General features: G+C 45.9%; 1 protein-coding gene across 5 annotated transcripts in view; it reads right to left on the bottom strand.

Annotated features, from left to right (window-relative positions):
* FRMD4A (FERM domain containing 4A) overlaps positions 1-21,879 on the bottom strand; it is a 557,138-nt gene that overhangs the window by 279,726 nt on the left and 255,533 nt on the right. The window contains exon 1 of one of the 5 annotated variants that reach the window (XM_075124528.1): positions 16,330-16,514. The exons of 3 other annotated variants lie outside the window; for them this stretch is intronic. In XM_075124528.1, the coding sequence (XP_074980629.1) occupies positions 16,330-16,422 (93 nt within the window). In that variant the 5' untranslated portion in view covers positions 16,423-16,514. Of the gene's footprint in view, positions 1-16,329; positions 16,515-21,879 lie in introns of those variants that run through there. One more of the 5 variants, XM_075124532.1, reaches the window with a different exon arrangement.

Raw genomic sequence — 21,879 nt, 5'->3', positions numbered from 1 at the left:
TCTGACTTCACATGCCTGACTCCTGTAAGGTCACAGCACAGCCTCGTTCTAAGCATGGAACTCCCACTGGGCCACATACGTCATTGATCCATGCTTGTAACTCAGTTTTACGTTGTCACTATTCTACTATGAAAACATTTCCCAATGGGCCATAGGCAGCTCTTGATTACATACAACTGTCTTCAATACACACAGGGAACTCCCCTGGACATCAGCATACAGATCTTGGCAGTGCATGGTCCCCTGATCTTAACAAGGGACATGCACACAGGTTGAGGGCATCATGCTGAACAGCCCAACAAGTGCGGTTTTAACTAGTGATGGGAGAACCTCAAGAGATCAGAGTTTGGGTCTGGTTCAACAGTGCACTGCCATCAGCAAATGAATCTATTCAACAACCTTGTGAGCTGTGGAAAGCTGCCATCAGGGAAAGTGAAGCACCGAGGTTAATTGGCTTGACTAAGGCTACACTGAAGTCTCCTGGTTCCCAGCCCTATGCTCAGTTACTAGAGCAAGCTCTCCCAATTAGCTAAGACTAATTGACTTTCTTCTGCTATAGAGATTTACCCACATTATCCCATTAGTTAACACTTCTGTCCCAAAATGCCTTGTGTCAGAGTGACCTTCAAGCACAGAAGAGCTAGATGGATTCCCTGGGAACCCACCAACACTCTTGTTAGATTGTCCAGAATGGTGAACTGCAGAGCCACACAAAGCACTCCCTTCCCAACTCCTACCATCAGGAGGGCATGCAGCCTGCATGCTATTCTTGGCATGGGAAATAAAAACCTGCATTGGTAGGTCAAACTCATGCCTCTCACAGGTTAGTGCAGAGCTCTGAGCACAAGGGTGGCTCCTATCTGTACATCTGACTACACCAAAAAGATATAGTGCTTTTCTACCAGAGACTTCTTTGTTATAAGCTCTGTTCTAGAATATGATCTGCAGAACTTAAAACACTCTGAATTTCAAGTGTCTGGGGTAGGATATAATCTATGTGTGGCAGGTTGGGTGCGATGCACAGGCTGCATGGGCTGTCAATGCCTATTGTCGGCATTCTGGCTCAGTGGTAAAACTCCTGTAACAAAAGCAGGACATACCTGCAGGTCCTCTCGTTTTAGGAATCACTACAAACCTGCACCACAACCTGAGTTTCTCTGGGGACCATGAACCCTCTGCTGGCCTGAGCTCTGTTTTGTGGGAACCTGGGATGACTTATGGTTTCAGGTGGCAAACTTGGTAATGTTGGTTAAATTTGCCTAATGTTTTGGGGTTCATAAACCAGAAACCCAAAGAGGTGTGAACCAAAACAAGATCACTACATTTGTTATTTGTAGGATGGCAGTGGCCCAGAGCTCAAGTCCCAGAACAAGGCCCAACTATGCTAGGTGTTGTACAATCACAGAACAAGATGGTGATCCCTCTGCCCCAAATAGCTTACAATCGAATATCAGTTTGTACCAACCCCGTGAATAAAACCACACAGATTTTGACACAGCTGCAATTTATCACATTGTCCCTGATTCAATGTCCTGCCCCAGTTCCACTTAAGGCAGGAATGGAGGGATGGGAGCAAAGGTGGCTTTCTGCTGTCTTTGTGTCTCCTTGTATTCTGGGATGTGAGGGAGCTTGCCTGGCTCTGGGCATAAATTACAGCAGTAACAGTTCCCCTAAGGGCCACTGCATCAGCCAAGAATAGCTGGAGCACAATGGCACTCTGGCCACCCCTAACCTCATAGGCTTGGTCTCCATGCCAGCTCCGTGCCATCTAGGAAAGCCCATAGACTAGGCTGATTAGCAGATCTCCTCTCCACGGAGTACTTTACAGGTCCTTCACACTGCTGAAGTGGCCTAAGGGATTGTAGGGCAACTGAAATCCAGCGCAAAGGGTTTCTAACTGTGGCTATAGGATATCTTGCCCCTTTTTTGCATGGCGCGAGCCAGCGTTATGGTTTCCATTGTTGAGTAGATCTACATGTAGAGTACGGAAAACCTGATGTCATCCAGGACAGGCATCCAGTTGGACAAGGGACATTGTTCTGATGGGCAAGTTCCCCCGGGAACCCAGTTGATTGCACAACTGGCTCCATGCTTGGGTTGTCAGCACAGTGGTTAAAATGCACACAGAATAAAAACACTGGAATTCTCAAAAAAAATTCTGATTAGAGAAGAGATTATTTTAAATTATTATATATCGGTAGTGACTTCATGTTCACTTGAGCTCTGCTTGGGAAAGTGTCATGGGAAAAAAATGCAAGTACATTACATTTTGCTCTTCGTCCTGATCTGACCAGGCTCGATTAGTTCATTCCAGGACAAGAGGTTAAGGACAAGAGACCTCTCTATGCTAGGGCTTCTTGGCCTCGCCTGCCAGCAATCAGGAAAAGCAGACACTACATGAACAGTCAGTAAGGAACCAGAGCAACAAAGGATCTTCCCAGCGTAGCATGACTTCGGGGCTAATCCTGCAGTCCCGGATTGGGCAAAACTCCCACTGACCTCGGTCAGCGTTTAAGCGTATGTCTACACGGGAGTTGGAAGGTGTCATTTCCAGCTCAAACAGACTTATTCATGCTGGCTTTGATTGAGCTAGCGCGCTTAAAATACACATTTTGCTGCAGTGACGCGAGCGGTGGGACAGCCTAGTTGCCTATGTACATACTTATGGTCTTGGGCAGAATTGCACTTGGAGTGCCTAGCCTGACCACAGCCGTGCATCTCGTTTTAGCAAGCTAGCGTGGGTATGTCTTCTCCAACTGGAAACGACATCTTCCAGCTCCAGTGTTAGACATACCCAAACTAAAGATTGCAGGCTGAGGACCTGTGGCCTAATGTGGTTGCCCCATCTCAAAAAAGATGAATTGGAAAAGATTCAGAAGAGGGCAACAAAAATGATTAGGGGTATGGAAGACTTCCATAGGAGGAGAGATTAATAAGACTGGGGCTTTTCAGCTTGGAAAAGAGATGACTAAGGGGGATATGATAGAGGTCTATAAAATCATGACTGGTGCAGAGAAAGTAAATAAGGAAGTGTTATTTACTCCTTCTAATAACACAAGAACTAGGGGTCACCAAATGAAATAAATAGGCAGCAGGTTTAAAACAAAAGGAAATATTTCTTCACACAACTCACAGTCAGTCTGTGGAACTCCTTTCCAGAACATGTTGTGAAGACCAAGACTATAACAAGGTTCAAATAAGAACTAGATACATTCATGGAGGATAGGTCCATCAATGGCTATTAGCCAGGATGGGCAGGGTTGGTGTCCCTAGCCTCTGTTTGCCAGAAGCTGGGAATGGGTGACAGGGAATGGATCACTTGATGATTCCCTGTTCCGTTAATTTCGTCTGGGGTACCTGGCATTGGCCACTGTCAGAAGACAGGATACTGGGCTAGTTGGACCTTTGGTCTGATCCAGTAAGGACCTTATGTTCTTATGACTAGTGATTTGGGATACCTCTATTTCTGGGTGCTCACCTTGAGTCACCTGAACAGGTCCTGATTTTTTCAGAAAGGGCTGAGCACCCCCCTTCTCAAAACAAGGTATGCTGGGGGCATCTCAGGCAGGCTACCCAAAATTATGTCTATGGATTTGGACTTTGCTCACAGAATTCTGGGGGGGAGGGAAAGCAGTTGCAACGGACGCTTTTTAGATAGCATAGAAATAATAGGCACTGTAGGGAGAGTTCAGAGGGCTCATTAGATTCTCTCCCCCTCTCTTTCTTTACAGGTAAAATGGATACAGCCTGTCTACATCACTGGTTTTAATTTTTCTGCTCTTTCCCTTCAGACTAAACATCAGAAAATAGGCCACAGTAAATGTCTTAGATTATTATTAGCATAATAAAAAAGAAGTTCAAGATGCTTGGGAATGAAAAGGATTCAGAGGTTAGTGCTGGCTGCAACACAATGCCTGGCCAGCAGATCTCACTGTGATGCTTTTAAGGAGGCAGGGTCAGATCTGCTGCTGGCGGGCCAATCAGTTTCTCCTTCCATTGACTTCAACGGAGCGACGCCAGTTTAGGATCCAGCTCAAGACAGTTTAAAAAGCTCACTCGAACACAATTGACTGAAACCACGGGAACCGGGCCTTGGATCCAAATTAAGGTCTTTAAAAATAAAAGAAATAAGTGAAAAAGAAATCAACATCCTCTGTCTTTATTGCTGTTCTTGGCAAGGATCCCCCCACTTGCAACAGCGGTGAATCATTTCCCCAGGAAGCTGCTGTCATTGGTACATTGGAAAGTTTACAGGAGGACACAGGATTACAGCAGAGCCCCCTGGGAAAAGGGGAGGTTTCCAACCATTCTGGTGGAAATACTGAAAAACAGAGACCCTCCCAATCCCGAGTGTGGTTTCCATCAGGAGCCGGGTGGGGAGGTATTCAAAGGGAGGCACTGTGGGTAGGAGCCCTGAATTTTAATCCTGGCTCTGACATGCCTAGGCTGTGTGGCCATGGGCAGCTCTCCACGGGACTATCCCCGGCCTGCCAAATGGGAATGATGATATTTCCTGACTGTCCTTCCCAGGAGTGCGGTGAGGATTAGTGTCTGCAGAGCGCCTCAAACGCAGGAAACTTGATATATTATGAGGAACCATTTTCAATTGTGACCTAGAATTGAAAAGCCTCCCTCCTGCAATGGCCTGTCAATCATTAGGCCAAGAGAGATTTTCTTTCAAAAATTGTTCACTCCAGTCCCTGCCTGCTAACACCAGGAGTTGCTCTGAGCCAGGGTGCTCAATAGGTCTGGTAAGAAGAGGCTGCTTTTGAAATGCTTGCAACTTGATTTCCCTTATGGAAAAAAAACGCATTACACTTTCAAGTGGTGCAAATGCACAATGATATGGGCCCTCCTGATCAATCTGGGTTGTTTTACCCCCCCACCTTGGGATGCATCAAGATCCATTAATGGAAGACTGGGGAGAAAGCAGCTTGTGATTCTTCTCATCTAACTTCCCAAGTCTTCGCAATGCATGTGTGTATAATACTGTGAGCCTCCGCAACTCTCACAGGGACAACATGCAACCACTCGGTTAGAGTCGAGACAACACGGCTAAGAAATGTGCAGAAGGAAGGCCAGCCAATGAAAGATGTTGGGGAGTTTGCTCAGAAAGGAGAAGCAAATCTGCCAGCTTCTCAGGGATCACTCCAAAGGGAACATTCTGAACTTGTGTTGTTTGTCTGAGCCACTCAAAACACTTACAGTGAATCAAATCCCACAACATCCATTTGAGGTGGGAGGCGGTAGGGAATTGTTATGTCTATAATATATGCAGAGAGGTTGCGGCTCCAACAGCCACTAATTGGGGGAGCCCAATTCAGGACTGGTCTTGTCCTGATTTTCAGAGGGGCTGAGCACCCAGATCTCCAATGGCATCAATGGGACCTGCAAGCTCTCAGCACCTCTAAAAATCAGGCACCCAAAACTGCAGGCATCCCAAAGTAGTGGCCACTTTATAAAAACGTTGGCCCAAGATCACATAGTGGAAAATAGGACACAGGTTCCTTACCCACAGGGCCTGATTCTCTATTGCTCCATTCCTTGCACAGTTCTTGTCATCAGTACAGAAGGAGGGCAATACACTCGACACTGATCTGGCAGCCTTCGACATTCACTTTGCATGAATGCAAACAGGGCCGGCACTAGGGTTTTTGCTGCCCCAAGCAAAAAAATGTTTGGCTGCGCCCCTTTTTGGCCAGAATGCTGTCCCTGGAAATGTGCCGTCTCCGGAAATGTGCCCATAGGCGCCCACTCTGTGGGTGCTCCGGGGATGGAGCACCCCTGGGGAAAAATTGGTGGGTGCTCTGCACCCACTGGCAGCTCCCCGCCCTGCCCCGCACCCCCACCCCAGCTCACCTCCGCTCCGCCTCCTCTCCTCAGCACACTGCTGCAACTCCGCTTCTCCTTCCTCCCAGGCTTGCCGCGAAACAGCTGTTTTGCATGACAAGCCTGGGAGGGAGGGGGAAGAAGCGGAGCAGCAGCGCACACAGGGGAGGAGGCGGAACGGAGGTGAGCTGGGGCAGGGAGCGGTTCCTCTGGCCCCCCCTCCCCGAGGGTTACTTCCTGCAGGCCTCCCGTGTCCCTCCCCCACAGCTCACCTCTGCTCTGCCTCCTCCCCTGAGCGCAGCGCCACTCTGCTTCTCCCCCCTCCAGGCTTGCTGTGCGAAACAAGCCTGGGAGGGAGGAGTGGAAATGCGGCACGCCCAGGGGAGGAGGCGGGGCCGGGGATTTGGGGAAGGGGCAGAGTTGGGGCCGGCGGGGGAGGGGGTGAGCACCCACTGGTGCCAGGTAAAGTTGGCGCCTATGAATGTGCTGCCCCTGGAAATGTGCCACCCCAAGCATGTGCTTGCTCTGCTGGTGCCTAGAGCCGGTCCTGAATGTAAATGCCATGACAAGGTGCGAGGCAATCTAAAATTAGGCCCCTTGCGCCCTGCTCTCACCACTAGACACACATTCTCAATGCCATGCTACATTTTACTAGCCTGATAAGCTATAACCTATACAGGATGGGGTACAGACCCCAGCAGGGGTGGTCAGAGAGCTGAACAACTGCTGCATTCACTCCCTTGGTTAAAATGATTTTTAGTCCGAGAATAAATAAAGCCCTGTTGCTGTTAAATCAAGAAACGACACTACAAGGTCACCTTTTGCAGCCATGTGGATTGAGTGGTTCTGAAAGGAGGACCTCTACTAAGGTGTTAATATGAGGTACTGCTTTGGGAAATGCTGACCTAGCAAGGATGTAAACTACAACACCCTTCCTAGAAGAGTTTCTCTTTGCAAAAAAGTGTAGCTTGTTCTCTACCCCATCAGTGGGCTGGAGGCAGGGAGGGCATTCCCAAACACTGCGGTTGAGCTGACAAGAGACAAGAACGTACTTACTTAGCAACCACCTGTTCTAAAGAAGATCATAACTGGTACTTGTGTTGTATGGAAATCTCAAAAGGTCAGACCCTTCCTCCATACCATAACTGCATGAATTGCAGGGTCCCTGTCCTTATTTATTGTTTCACAAGGAGTTTACCTAATATTCGACGATGCAAAAATCTGCTGAGAAAATAGATACAGCTTTTCCGGTCCCACTGAAGCCCGAGTTTGCTTTTACAGAATGGCTGTTGGAAACTTAGACAAGGTTAAACTTCATTTAAGAGACTTGCTTACTTATTTCAAATCGTGCACAACCCTAATTACACCTTCTAAATATACTCCAAAAGTACAGCTGGGTTGCAGAGTGCGTTCGCGTGACTAAACAACATCGTTTGTAGCCCATTATCTTTTCAAAAGCTTTTCATCCAATATCTTTGGGATGCGGAGACTAATTGCATTCTTTGCCTTGTGTAAATTAGAGAGTTTGATACATGTAGAGGCGGTACAAGCAAGACAAAATATGGTACAAAAGTTGCACATTTCCATCTGCCAGTGCACTGTAAAGACCACCACCATTTCAGTGATTATCTATATGGTCAGGCATGTAGGGTCAGATCCAGTGCCCATTACAGAAGTTTAGAATAGCACATGACAGGATGGGTGCATTGATTGCATGGTATTATATTTTTGAACATCCAAAATTTATCACTTGGGGGCTTATTTAAATGTATTTCAAGGTAAATTTCAGTCACAGACATCGAATTTCTTAAAACCAACAAGCAAAACAACAAAAAAAACCCCAACCAACCAAAAAAAACAGATGAAAGAAGAGGCCAAATCTCTGATACCAATGGAAATTGATGAGCTATCTAGCCAGCATAGCCTCTCTCAAGGCATCGCTTCTGCTTCTGAGGCCAAAACCGGAGTTGGTGCAAACATCACTAATATAATGGAAGTGCCTCCACTCGGCCACCGATGCATAAAGATGAAAAATAATGGAGGGGGAAATAATTAGTCATATGTTTTTATACCCCCCCCCCCCGCAAAAAAAAAAAAAGGCTGAGTGAAGTTTTGGATTCAGTTCTTATTTTATCCAAACCTGTGTGCCCCTCCTTGGATGCTCATTAAAAAAAGACAGGCTGTACAGTATCCCAGCATGAAGGAAGGAGGAGTATCTAAGAAAATAAGAAGTAGAAAAAATACATAATCACACTTAATAACACTCAAAGGTCAGTGGGAACTAGAGTGATCCAGGTGGGGGCTTTCAAAACCAGTTGTGGGTTTATGTAATGCATGCACCGCAGATGGACCAGGCCTGGTTCTGAATTTGGACTAAAATATAGAGCAGTCTGGAGGCTTGTGAGTAAGTCCAATCTTTTAAATACACAACCCAAAGCACCTCTGTACTGATCTTCACAATCAATCACTATCCCTACAGGAAGTACGGTCTTCATATGAAAGAGGACCTCTGGGTGACTTCCCTGACATGTTAGTTTATGTCTCTGGGACTCAGGGTGGTACTTGATGGTAGCCAGGTAACATGCTACCCAACTGTAATGCAAGAGCTTTGTGCTGGGATTGGAGATGTATAAGGAACGTGCATGGTAGTATCATATTGATAGCTAGCACTATGAGCCTTTTAATTAGGCTTATTAGCAGGGATGAGCAAATAAGTGCATAAAAAGTAAGAGCCATCCCCTGGCTCCTTCCTCCAAGCCTTTGCCCTTTATTAGAATTGAATTTTTACCAAATCTCTTTTCAGGACATGAAGTATTCAGATAATTTTTCACCCCAACCCCTACTTTGCTACATGTCTTTGTACTTCTGGATTCCAGCCAAGGTTTGGACTAGAAGTACCAAATTGCAATGAGAAAGGCTTTTCATTTTCTGATCAATATGAGATGCTGAAGTCCCAGAAATTGCACAGAAAAGCTTCTTGTCATGAGTTCTCCAGCCTTGAAAGATTTGGATAATTCAGTTAAACTTCATTGTGGGGAGGCCTATCTGAGTAGAACCCCAAAACTGATCTCTATGCGGTTCGCCCATCACTATTTATTTAGCTGATGCTGTTCTCTAACCTCTTGTGTTATTAACTTGCCTACCTTTTAGGAGGAATAAATCAGGAACAGTTCCTGATCTCTTTCACAGAGAAGCCTATTTTGATTTGTTACAGCTCTTGGAAGTATCACAAAATAGAATGTTTTTCAACTAACCATTGGTGATCCACTCATTTGGATATCTAGGCATAGGTCGAATTAAACCAGTTGCTCTAAAATTCTCATGCACAAGTCAGAAAAAATAAACATCAGATTAAACAGATACAACTGATGCTTCAGCAACCGTAAGTGGTGTTCATATCAGAGCACTATACTGGTGGCAGTTTTAATCGGCTAATCCTCCCCCTCAGTTTCCTTTGATACACAATTATTTGTCACCTAATGCTAGTGAATAATTCATTGCAAATAATGCATGTCACAAAATACTGCATTTTTTCATCTACCCAGGTATATATACACCATACTCCTCACCTTCAGATCCGAGCACCTTGCAAGAAAAGACTACTGAAGTTCATAGCCACCAGATTCTCTCTCTTGTTCCAGGCAGCTCCTCCACTGAATTACCCCAAAAATCATTAGTTCTCCCCATTATTTGAACAGCTCTATTGCAAAGAGGTATCACTGTCACCCAGGCAGTCTATTGGACTGGTGAAAATCACAAGAGGCACATTTTCAACACATTTCACAGGAGACGCTCAGGCAAAGCCCTCTAAATACGCAAAGGGCTTGATGCATGATGTTTTGAAAATTTGCGTTTAAGTGACTTCAGCTATGATCTGGAAGGATCAGCTTCTCTCTAGGGGAATTTGCTTTGTGGTGGGTCCTGCTCAGTTGCTGACACCATTACTCACCTATACTGTATGAAAGAGTTTTACAACCGAGCAGCACGGCCCCGCAAGAATTCCACAAAAACCATCCCATCTTTTACACTTGGGTAGGCTCCTACTGCAGCTCCTGGTACCAAAGTTTGTGTGATGCGGTAACCACCGTACACAAGGCCTGAAGGGGTAAATCAGGCCAATTAACCTTAGGCTGCACCTGGAGGAAACCCAGGGAGTGCTAGGACTTACTGCTAATGAAGTTCAGCTGGGCGGGATCTATAAAGAGAGGAAGTTAGTAGGCTGCAAGGGGGGAAACCTGCAGTCATACTCCCAGATACAAGGGGGAAGAATAGGAAGCGGTCCAGGGAAGGAGCAGTTGAGGTCTGGGAGAGTAAAAGCCCACAGTTGCTGGGCTGAGGGTCCCTGGACCGGAACCCAGTGTAGATGGTGGGCCCGGGTTCCCCTACAAGTCACTGCTGGAGTGACACACTAGGGAGAAAAAGAAAAGGAGTACTTGTGCCACAAATACTCCTTTTCTTTTTGCGAATACAGACTAACACGGCTGCTACTCTGAAACACTAGGGATAGGCCATTTTGGGCCAGCTGGAAGCAGTCTGGAAGCAGACTTTGATGGTACCCTGGAAGGGGGGAGAACTTTAATGTTATTTAGCTGGAGGGCTAAGCCATGAAGAGGAAAGAGCTGCAGCTCCCGGTGCATGAGAGACCACAGAATAACTGAGGGAAATGACAGGCTGGGTAACAGCAGGAAGGGGTGTCGGACCAGGCAACAGAGCTAAGTCCCCAGATGAGCCACAAGGAGGCACCACTGAGCGGTTAGTAGAGCAGAACCCATCCTAGGTTACCTTCTGCTTTGCTCCAGAATCCATGCTGGAAGACGTTTAAATAACAAAACAAGTGTTGTGAATTATGTTTTGTCTAGCAGAAAAAAGAAAGAACCAGTCGGTGGACCAGGAGAGTAATATTTCCAGCAGAGTGTACAAGAGCAGCATATATTGGGGACAAGAGTGTATGGCTGCAATCACTTAAAGGAAAATGAGTAATAAATACAATATTCTTTCTCCAAAAGCAAAGGTCACAATAAGCTAGTGGAATAGCGTGGGAAAACCTGTCATGGAGTTAGCCTGTGACGCGAAGGCTGAATCTCATCTGCCCCCAGAGCTCTCTCTTCTCAAGAGAAATTTATTTATAGAAGGAACGAGGCCTCCTCCAGCATTCTAATGTATTTGAAGTTTGTGATAACGTGGGAGCTTATGCTGACTTGTCTCTGCACTTTCATTGCTGTCTGCTTTTAATAGTAATAAATATCCACTTAAGGATTTATCTTTGTGTGGTTATGTTTTAACAACTACGCATGGATGTACATTTGGAATGGAAGCATCATAGACATTGCACCAAATCCTGCAGTTGGTTACAGGGATGTAAATCTGGAAGGACATCAGTGGAGTTGCTGCTGATTTACATCTGTGTTATCAACAACAGAGTTCTGGCCTGTGGCTCAGCGGCACCTTGCTGCATTCTAAATTCTTAGCTTATCCTTCTCAGCAGCTGCAAAATGGAAAGGGTCAAGAAATCAGGCTGATAATAGGCTGACCAGAATAAAATGCCAATAGGGCTAGATCCTCAACTGGCATAATTCAGCATAGCACCCTTGACTTCCACTGAAATCTGTGGAACTACATTGATTTACACCAGCTGAGGACCAGGAGTTAAGAAGCATGGATGCAAACTGTCGCATCTCATTTAAAATCACTTTTCCAGCAATGTCTGTTTGATTGACTTCATTTCTTACAGTCTTGAAGTATTTCATAGATGAAACCCTTCATTTAACCTTGAGTCTGCCTTTCCTTTTTTTCCCCACAGCCTCTGTAGTGCCACCCCTTCAAGGTCTGAACGAATAGGAGGTGGCAGACTTTGCTATGGTTGCGTGCATTGCTTTCTTCGCTGGCTTTCTGTCTTAAGGCTTGTGCATGTGTTGAGCAAGATTCCAGCAACTGGAAAACAGCTGATGAAGCCTTGAAATGAGGAATCAACATGTGCTCTTAAACAGCTCCTTGCAACGATGGAAACAGAAACTTCATTGCAACAGGCATGTCTGCTTAGACATTAACAACACTCCACAGATCTTCCTCTAGCACCCGCCCAATGTACATAATCTTATATGAATAGTATCCTCTGCCATTAACTATGTATATTATGTTGTTAACCACTAGATATAAGGCTTGTGGGGAAAACAAAATGCCCAAGAGAGAAGGAGTAAGGCACTGGATTTGATTCAGGAGATCTGGTCTCATCTCCCAGCTCAGACACAGACTTCTGCATGACCCTAGGCAAGGTGCTTAGTCTCTCTGTCTCAGCTCCCCATTAGTAAAATAGGGCACCTTTCTCCCAACCTTAATCTGTTTAATCTATTTGGAGTGTAAACTCTTTGAGGCAGGATCCATCTCTTCCTATGTGTCTGTGCAACACCTAGCAGAATGGTGCCTTAATTTTGGTTGTTGGCCTCTGAGAATTATTGTAACACAGACAACAATGCTGACTTGAGATGCAGACAGTAGATGAAAGAAGAGGTACGAGCTGTTGCAAACATGTTCCTTCTCAGAATATTCATTTTATTTATGCTCTACCTGATTACTAACCTGTATTATGGGTGCGGCTACATCCTTTGATTGAAAAAAAAAACAAACCAACCAATCTCGGATTACACAGTGGGGATGAGCGAAATAAACCGTTTTCATTCATTTGAAAATACCTACAGCTGAGGCTGATCCTAAGCTTGTACACGTAAAGAGAGCCATCAGAAGTCGTATTCCACACTACCACCGGTGCTCACTCTTCCTTTATATAAATACATGATGTGGTTTCAGAGAGCTCCTCGAAGCCAGCAGACAACCTAAGAAGCGGTATTAGCATTGATGTTGCCTCGTACATTCATATTAGTGTCGCTACAGAGAACAGTGAAAAGTGAGCTAGGAGAGGCGCTTAAATAAGTCACGTTGAGCTGTGCTGCAGATGAGTTATGACCCTCAGCCTCACTTGTGGACAGTTATGATTTATGCACTACAGAATGTCTCACTCCCGACCATTATGTATATTCTCTCGTCATGTATGTACACCCATGTGCGAGATATACTATGGACACATACATGTGTGTACTGTACCCTATAAGGTGAATAGTATGTTCCAGTTGTTACCACGTAATTAGCTATTATTAAGCTCCTTACACTTACTTTCAAGGCTCCTCACCTCTCTGCCCCCCTCTACTTGTCCGCTTTTGTTGCTCCCAGACCCTTCCGCTCGACCAGCAATGCCGACCTTGTCCACCTGTTTGCCAGCTTCTCATGAAGACATCTCTGCATCTTCTTCCACAATGCCCTTCCACCCAGAGTCCCTGCACTGATCTGTAAGGCCATATCCTTCTTCAGATCCTTCCCCAAGACACAACATGGCCACAAAGCCTAGGAGTCATTAGCCAAGTAATGAGGCTGGGTTCCATGTTTATATATTTAAATGGCACGGGCATGTAGATAAACGGTCCATATCTATTGTATTCCTCTCCCCTCCACCTTCTTGCCTAAGGCCTTGTCTGTCATAGCCCTTTCTCTGCCACACTGGGGCTGCTTAGATCGTGACTCAGGCTATAGTGAGAAGAGCAATGGCTACTTGCCCAATACTCTACTTGTGCTTTAGAGTAAGTGCTCAATGCTCCCTACTGTGAGTAGGTAAGGAGGAGGTGGAGTGGGAGAAGCCCTGGCTGATGATAGTGCTGGAGAGAGGAGCCAGGCGACTCTCCCATCTGGCAAGAGGTTTCTGCTGAGAAATCTCTAGGCTCAGAAGTCTCTATGAGCATAAAGACTTCAGCACAATAAAAAGTCCCAAAGGATAATGAAACAAACAGGCTCAGATACTCTCCTGCACTCAGCCCCAGACCTGCACTGCTATGAACTGCAGTGCTCACGAGAGCAGCCCAGGGGCTGCTCTAAATTTTGGCAGCTGCGGGGCCCATATGCCACCTGAGCATAGCTGGAGCATACCACACTCTGGCCACACCTCCTCCCTGCCCCAGGACTGAGTGTGGCAGTTGGTGCAGGGCTGAGTATGTCAGCTGAGAGCTCACCTGTGCTGGGAGAATTAGCAATTATTTCAAGTGGAAGAGAATTTTAAAGCAGTGCCTGAGTTTTTGGCTTCAGGCAATGCACACATTCTTGTAATCCCGACCATGAAGTCACTAGACACTTCATGTGTCATGTGACTGGGTTCAGGAAATAAAGTTCATGCTCCTGTGAGTCACACCCCCCTTATTACAAATCTCAGGAGCTGGAGGATAGGTCTGGTCTGCAAAAAAACCCTCTGTGGCAGCAATCTCAGGTGTCTACAGACATGGGCTTGCATGGCTCAAAATAGCAGTCAAGACGATCCATGGGACTAGCGAGGGGGGTGGGTCTCAGAGCCCAAGCAGGAATGTCTACCCTGCTACTCTTAGCCTCATAGCACAAGCCTGAGTCTGTCGACCCAGGCTCTAAGACTTGCTGCTGTGGTTGTTGGGTTTCTTTGCTGTGTAGATGGTATTTATCCCTGGGAATCTTTCCCTGCTGTTTCTGCAAGATGATCCATGTAGGTGGACTCTTACCACCTTGCAGAGCCCTAATGAAACCAAAGGGGGCTGACGAATGCACAAGGATCACATTGCAGAATCAGGGCCTATTTCTATGAGTGTACACATGTAGACAGGAATACTCTACATTTTATCCTATGTAACTACTATATATAAAGAGGTTATTGGTTTTTATTATGTATTTATTAATTATTACTATTATTAGTAGTATTAGGATAGCAATGGCTTGTAGGAGCCCCAATCCTGGTGCAGAACCTCTCTGTGCTAGGTGCTGTACAAACACAGAACAAAAAGACAGTCCCTGCCCCAAAGACCGAGACGACCTGACCCAGTAATTCTTAAGTGAGTAGTCCTTACTCACACACGTAGGCCCATTGACTCCATTAGGAATCGAGGGTCTTTCAGCAATTCCCAGCATCAGGACTTTAATTTGTCAAAGCCCAAATTTAACTAGGGTGACATCTTTGAATACATTATAAGCAAACAGGACCAGCTTATCAGGGGAGCTTTTCACCTTCCAATCATATAGACAAGGCAGACTTATAAAGGTGTCACAATTCATTAATCAGTTATGAATTATGTTCCTCTAGTCTTAATCATGCTTTGCAAGAGCCAAGCCACAAAAAAGCCACGAGTATGCAAAGTGTGCTTGCGTACGTTAACTGAGGGAGATCTAAGTGCTGTAAGATGTACTGGCCTGGGTAGGTATTGTGCACACACCAAGAGTAGTCTCCATCTCCCTCAGGCAATACAGCACTTCCATCTGAACTCCCAAGTCTTCTGGGTTTTGGACAGTTCACAGTGGGGTTAATCCATGATTTAAAGGCAGCCGTTAGCTTTCATTAGCTCACACACATATCTGTCCTCTTTGGTCTCCACAAGTGCGATGTTATCAGTCAGCCAAGAGGCTTGTTTTTACTACAGCCATTTTATCATCTCTGTCATTCCTCAAAGCTAAGGGGATCTCATTCCCCTGGCTCAAAGCACCACAGCTGTCCTTTCAGGAAATTAGCAATGCAATTATGATGCTAGCCCTATTGTAATAAAAAAATCAAATGATAGCCAGTGTCTTCAGAACCATTGAGGCATGCTGTTAAAACCACTAAAAACACCTTCACTTTTCCATCTTCTGTCACTTTGTTGTGCACGGTCACAGAGTGAAACCTCTTTCCTGAAGCTAAGAGCACAGGGAGGCTTCAAGAAACAACTTTGGATGCCTTCCTTAACAAGCACTTGCATATCTGACACTTTCGCAGTGACCTGCTCCCTCTGTTCCTCACCGCCACACATTGGAAACAGGAAACTTCCCACCCTCGCCATCTGATTTACCCAGGGATGTTTATGTGTGTGTTATCACATCGCCATCACTAGTACCGATTACTGCAATGCCATCATTGTATAGTGCACACTAATGCAGTTTACTAGTGTGCATCATATAACCCCCATGAGTGCTAATTAACTTTTATACATCACTGCTAGTGCTGGTTATTATGCTGCATTATCATATAGCATCTACTCGTATTGATTCCTACTATACATCATCATACAGCTTCAGCTAATATGGATTACTAGACATCCTATAGACCTCACTAGTACGGATTACTATCCTGCATTCTCACAGTCTCTGACCAGTACTGAGTACTAGGAATTATCCTATAGATGCCATTAGCATGGATTACTACCATGAATTACCATGAAGTCTGACTAGTATTGATTACTACACATTATCCTATAGCTCCTACTAGCACTGATTACTATCATACATTAACATATAGTCTCTGACTTGTACTAATTACTATACATCATCAAATAGGTCTCACTACTACTGACTTCTACACATTATCACACAGCCCCCACTGGTACTGATTACTAATAGTTAAAAGATAATACAATGGGACCATCTCCATTCTCTGGGGCATTTACTTAGTACAAAGAAATCATAGCTTACCCTTTCCACACCGTGTCTTCTCAGTGATCCATATGGTATTTTGAACAAAAGTCTTCGGGTCCTACCGGGAGTCACAGCTGTCTGCACTACCATAGTGCAGAGCTCAGAGAGTGAGTGAGTGAGTGAGTGTGTGTGTGTGTGTTCAGAGCAGAGAGAAGCTTCCTTTGAAATAACTTACAGTCTCCTGCAGATTTCCCAAATATCAAATAGCTGAGTGGGTTTTTATTTTAGACCATGTGAGTCAAGATGTGGCTTGTTTTGAAGGAAGGAAAAAAAAATCCCTGCAACCTTAACATGTTTTAAGCAGCATATCTTTAGCTTTCTTCTGTTTCACTCAGTGTAGTTTGCTCAGCTGGATTGCTGTGCCAGAGAGGTGGAAGAATTAAGCTTCTGGGGAGAATGTTCTAAAAATGTCAACCTCGCTTCTTGTAGCTACAGATGGTAACCAGGTCAGTTGTCTAATCAAAGCTCTATCAGACTTCTTATACATTTCATCACATGATGGCAGACCCCTCTGGTTTGCTGTACAGTAGATCACATGTTCACCTTAAAAAGAATATCTGGTGTATCACCATCTGGTGCAGAGATTAACGTTAAATCCTACATTCTGATATTACTCTCTTCTAGACATAGGGGAGCACATACAGAGTAATTGGACTTTAAAGGATTCTCCAATCTGCTCAGTTAATACCCCACCTCCCGACTGTATATTATATCTAGCACGTATATATTATGTGTATGAATACAGTGCACATTTATATACACACACTCTATAACTATACATGCACACATATACCAGTGGAAACATATAAAGTTATATGCCTATTTTTAGAAGTGTCTGCTACTTTCACCAGTACTAAAACAATAAGTTAACTGGACTTTACTGTAACACATTCTGTACAGAAGCAGAGTCTTAGTGTGTACTTCTGCTTTCTCTTGGAATCCAACTGTACAGTAGAAGAGGATCACATTTTCTTTTACAGAAGATAAAAGAGGTTTGAGGATTACCTGTTCTTTTCATTCCCTCTGAGGCACCTGGCATTTGCCACTGTCAGAAGACAGGATACTGGGCTAGATGGACCTTTGTTCTGACCCAGTATGGCCACTCTTATGTTGAAAGAATATCCATCATTTTACTGGTACAGAGGCGATTTGAGCTTTGGCAAATTTCTTTCAATTTCTGCAAACACCATGAAATGCCCCAAAGCAAATATATGTGATTTAACAATTGCTTTTAAGGTCTATTCTGTTATTTTCACGTTCTGTTACAGGTACTGGGATGGATCTGCTTCTGAGTTAACCTGTGCAAATTGAGAGTCACTCCACCAACTCCACGCTGGTTTTTTTATTTCACGTGGTCTACTACAGCAGAATTTGGCTCACTGTTCTTTCTTTAAGATCAGTCCAGTTTTGGCCAGATCTCTGATAAGCTTTGGAGATTAATCTCTTCTCCTACGGATAGTGCTCAATTGAATGTCTTACTTCTTTTGTTTGTGTTTTTGGTTCACGTCTAAAAGCCCAAAAGAAGGTATTGGGAATGTGGCCTTCAGCACACCATTTATAACAGAGAAAAGAATGTATCTGTCCAGCATATGTGCATGCATTAAAAGGCAGTAAAAAAAGAAAAAGCAGCAGCTTAATGTGGGAAATTCCAAATATTAAAAACAATCAGCCTTTGTTCCTAATTAGTTCCATATGTGTGTTGCCAAATAGAGAGAGAGAGACAGGAAAAGATGGAAATGTCTTAAGCATGGCTGACTGATAAAGATTCTTTCTAGAGACTAGGGATAGGGTTACAGGTTTTGACTCAATTTTTTTTTTTTTAAGTATTTTTTTCATGACAATTAAAAATCTCTCTCCAATGCTAACCACTCCCTGTTTGAACCAAACATTAAAGGCCAGATGCTGTTCTTGTTGACACCAAAAACTGGGGAGTCACTCCCCTGACATCAATAGTATTTCTTCGGATTTACACCAGTGTAATAAGACTGGCAATCTGGCCCACTGGAAATTTTGTCTGACTAGGGATGAGTCATGTCTGAGCCAGAACCTCAGGCATTAGACCATAAAATGTACAGCAGGGCTAGCAGAGATCTCTCCAGTAATCTAATTTAAGGACCTGGGTTCTCAGGGTTCCGGCCTACATCATTTCCATTATGCCTTCCCCAATTTCTTCTCACATTTCTGCAGCGAGGGTGTAACGATATCCCTGGATGAGTCATTGCAAGTGACTGGACCCAAGAGCTACTCTACAAGCAAGAGTCTTTATGACCTGAGCTGGAGGACCAGCTCCATTAACTCAGTAGCAGCAGACTCAGACTCTCAATAGGGTCTAGCCACTAGGGTCAAAGAGTCCCACTCAGAGCTGGCAGTATGGGTGGGCAACCGCCCAGGGCGCCATGGTCAGGAGGCAAGGAGTGGGGCGGGCCAGGAACTGAGGCCATGGAAGGGAGCTTGGAACAATGGCAAGGGGCAGGTAGCGGGGGTCAGGGGCAGTGATAGACGACACCCACCACCCTGTAAGCTACTGCAGGGCTGGCACAAGCAGGCACCCTGTATGCCCAATGACCACAATGGGCCTGATTCTTCTCTCACTTACAATGCTGCAAATCAGGAGTAGTTCCACTGGTGTCAATGGAGTTACGCTAAATGGGAGGAGAATCTGGCCATCTGCCTTAATTCTCTTAATTTCTCTCTCCTCCTTTCCCCACCGCCCCTCCCTTCCCCATGTTCATGTTGCGCCGTCGAACCCACAACAGCAAAGTGGCTTTGAAATTGGGAAAAATGGGTTCCCCTCCTACCATGGGTCAGATCCCCCACCATAGAACAGCCCAGAGCAGATGGCCAGGTGGGAGGAGAACTCCATGGGCTCCTTCCCCACACAGGGGGTGGGGGTTTGTTGCCTAAACGTTGTGGATTTAGGGGAATTTGCCCTAGATGCAGTGCCTTCAGCATGTCCCGTCCCATCCCATCCACCTCCCTGGCAGTGGGGTTTTGTGAGCGTGTGCGGGTAATGTGCTGCATAAGAGACTCTGTTGACAAGCTAAGGCACTCTCAGTAGAGTTGGTGAGATGGAACTATGTCTGTCTCCTCAACCCACCCCCTTCTTCCCCATTGGTTGGGGGATGGTTGACTAGCAGCAGCTGACATCCCCATAAGGGGAGATCCCCATTCAGAAGCTCCCTCTGATCCCAGATCCGCGGGTCAGTCAGATACCTCGTCTACCACACGGGTAAAGTTGTTCTAACTGTTAAGAACCTTTTCCTTCATGTCTAGCCTAAAACTTAGAGAGAAACAGAGTGGTAAAACAGAGTGGGACAATCAAATCAAATCAAATCCAAACTCTGCTCCAACGGAGCATCTTGACCTGGCTCACCACAAGACCCACAACAGAGACATGAGGTATTTACTAACTGCTGAAAGGGGAAACTGTTTAATCAGACAGAGGCTCTCCAGCGCTAATTGCACGCTGCCAGGAAACAGTGGTTTGTGGTAATGACGCATCACAGAGAATTACATTCCTATCTATTACTATATCAGACTTGACATCTTTTTGTCCTTAATGAAAAGGGGAAAGAAAATAATTTACTGATGCAAAATGCATGGGTGTGTGTTATATCTGAAACACGAGAGTCACATTTCAGGTCAATAAATGCCCAGTGGAGATGAGGAAATGGACAGTAGCAAAGGCACTGGCATAAATTGAAACATAATGTGCTGTGTTGGTGCACTGTCAGTAACAGCTCCATTTGGTAAAACTATCCCGAGTAAAATAATTAAAAGGCCTGATTTTCAGAAGTGTTACGCACGTGATGGGGTGTTTACCTCAGGTGGGTTATGAAAGGCTTAATACGGGCCTGAAATTATAAAGGGGACTGTCGCAGGGCCAGTACACCCTGTCCTCCTGGGGGTGGGGAAAGGGTGGGATAGGCCCACGGTTAAAGACAATAGGACTCCCCTGGACCGCAGGGAAGTGCAGCCCAATGGCCAAAGTCAGTAGGGCTTCCCTTGCTGCAGGGAAGCATGGTCTAATGGTCAGAGTTAGTGGGGCTCTCCTGGCTGCAGGGAAGCGCAGCCTAATCACCAGAGTCAACAGGACTCTCCTGAACTGCCGGGAAATGTAGGCCAATGGCCAGGGTCAGTAGGGGCCCCCCTGGCTGCAGGGAAACATGACCTAATGGCCAAAGTCAGTAGGGCTCCCCTTGGCTCTGGGAAGCGCATCCTAATGGCCAGAGCCAGCGAGAGGTGGTTCAGTGGGCCACCCCCACAAAGGGGGCGGCCAGGTAGGGGGACCTAGACCTTCCATGCTCCACCAGGTCCCAACCCAGGGCCCTGGTAGTGGCAAATGGGTTCACCACTAAGTTGCCAGGCAAGCCGCCCGCATCATGCTGACTGCTGCCGGGGCACTGGCTAGTCCCTCTCTGGGCTACTTCCTACCATGACTTCAGTTCTGCAGTTGAAGTTGGGGTGCCTTCGGAGTCTCTGGACTCCTCGGAAGTTGAGTGCAATCTCCCAGGAGCATCCACAAGTACATAGGCCCCTGCCTGAGCCTCAGTATCTCCTGCAGTCTGGAATCTTGGCTGGAGCTGGTGAGATGCACCCTTCCTACTGACTGAGCTGGGCTGCTCCCTTTTATACTGCAGCAGCAGCTGGCGCGTGCCCAGCAGGGTTGGGCCAGGGGCGTGGCTTCTGCTGCTAAGAGCGCCACTTTAACCCCTTCCGCTCCAGTGTGGGGCCAGTACACCCCATCACAAGGACTCTTAGCCCAGGAGCAAAATCAGCAAGGATCTTATGGAAAATCACACTTCTAACTTGGGCTTAGCAGGGGGAAAGAAAGTAACTCCCATGCACTTAGCTTTGCCAGTCTTTTATAAGGGGAACGTACAACGGTTGCTGTAATGTGGGAATGGGGGGGAAAGGAGGGAGGGAGCCCCCTTTGCCATTTAAATCTCCTGCACAGGAGGCAGCCATGAGTTGACTGTCGGGATTGCATGAGTGTAGGGGAGGGGCCTCTGGCTGTGCCAGCAGTGCTGAATGACCAGAAGGAGGCACTGCTGGGTGGAGTCAGTGTCCTGGCCCCGCCCATCTTGGTGAGAACATGTCGCACGTAGCATGTGTTGTGAGGAGGTATATAAACTCCCCATAGCACATTCAGTGATATGCCTGCTCCTGCTCTGGGTAAACACGATGCTGCTGGCCTATGTGGCTCAGCTCCAGGAGCCTGGTTTTAGCTTTCCATAGGCAAACAAGTACTGTGGAACCAGCCTTCATTGATTTGCATGCTAAGGGAAGAAATTCAGCACGGGAGAATTTTGAAGGCTCGCTTTCCATTTACCTTTCCATCCAACTTGAAAAGCAGAGAGGAAAAGCAGTGCAATACAACGTACCTGCCTGACCTGTACTAATATGCAGAGAAAATTCTCCCTTCACCATCCATTTACCCCACCCCTCCCTCGGCTAACCTGGGCAGTCCATATCCTTTGCTATTAAACTAAACAGCAAGTTAGGGTGTACAAACACACCAGCTGTAACAGCCTGGTTAAGTGGCTG

The sequence above is a fragment of the Caretta caretta genome, chromosome 1 (genome assembly GCF_965140235.1).
Source record: "Caretta caretta isolate rCarCar2 chromosome 1, rCarCar1.hap1, whole genome shotgun sequence".
Lineage (NCBI taxonomy): Eukaryota > Metazoa > Chordata > Testudines > Cheloniidae > Caretta > Caretta caretta.
This window is presented reverse-complemented; position numbering and strand designations above follow the sequence as displayed.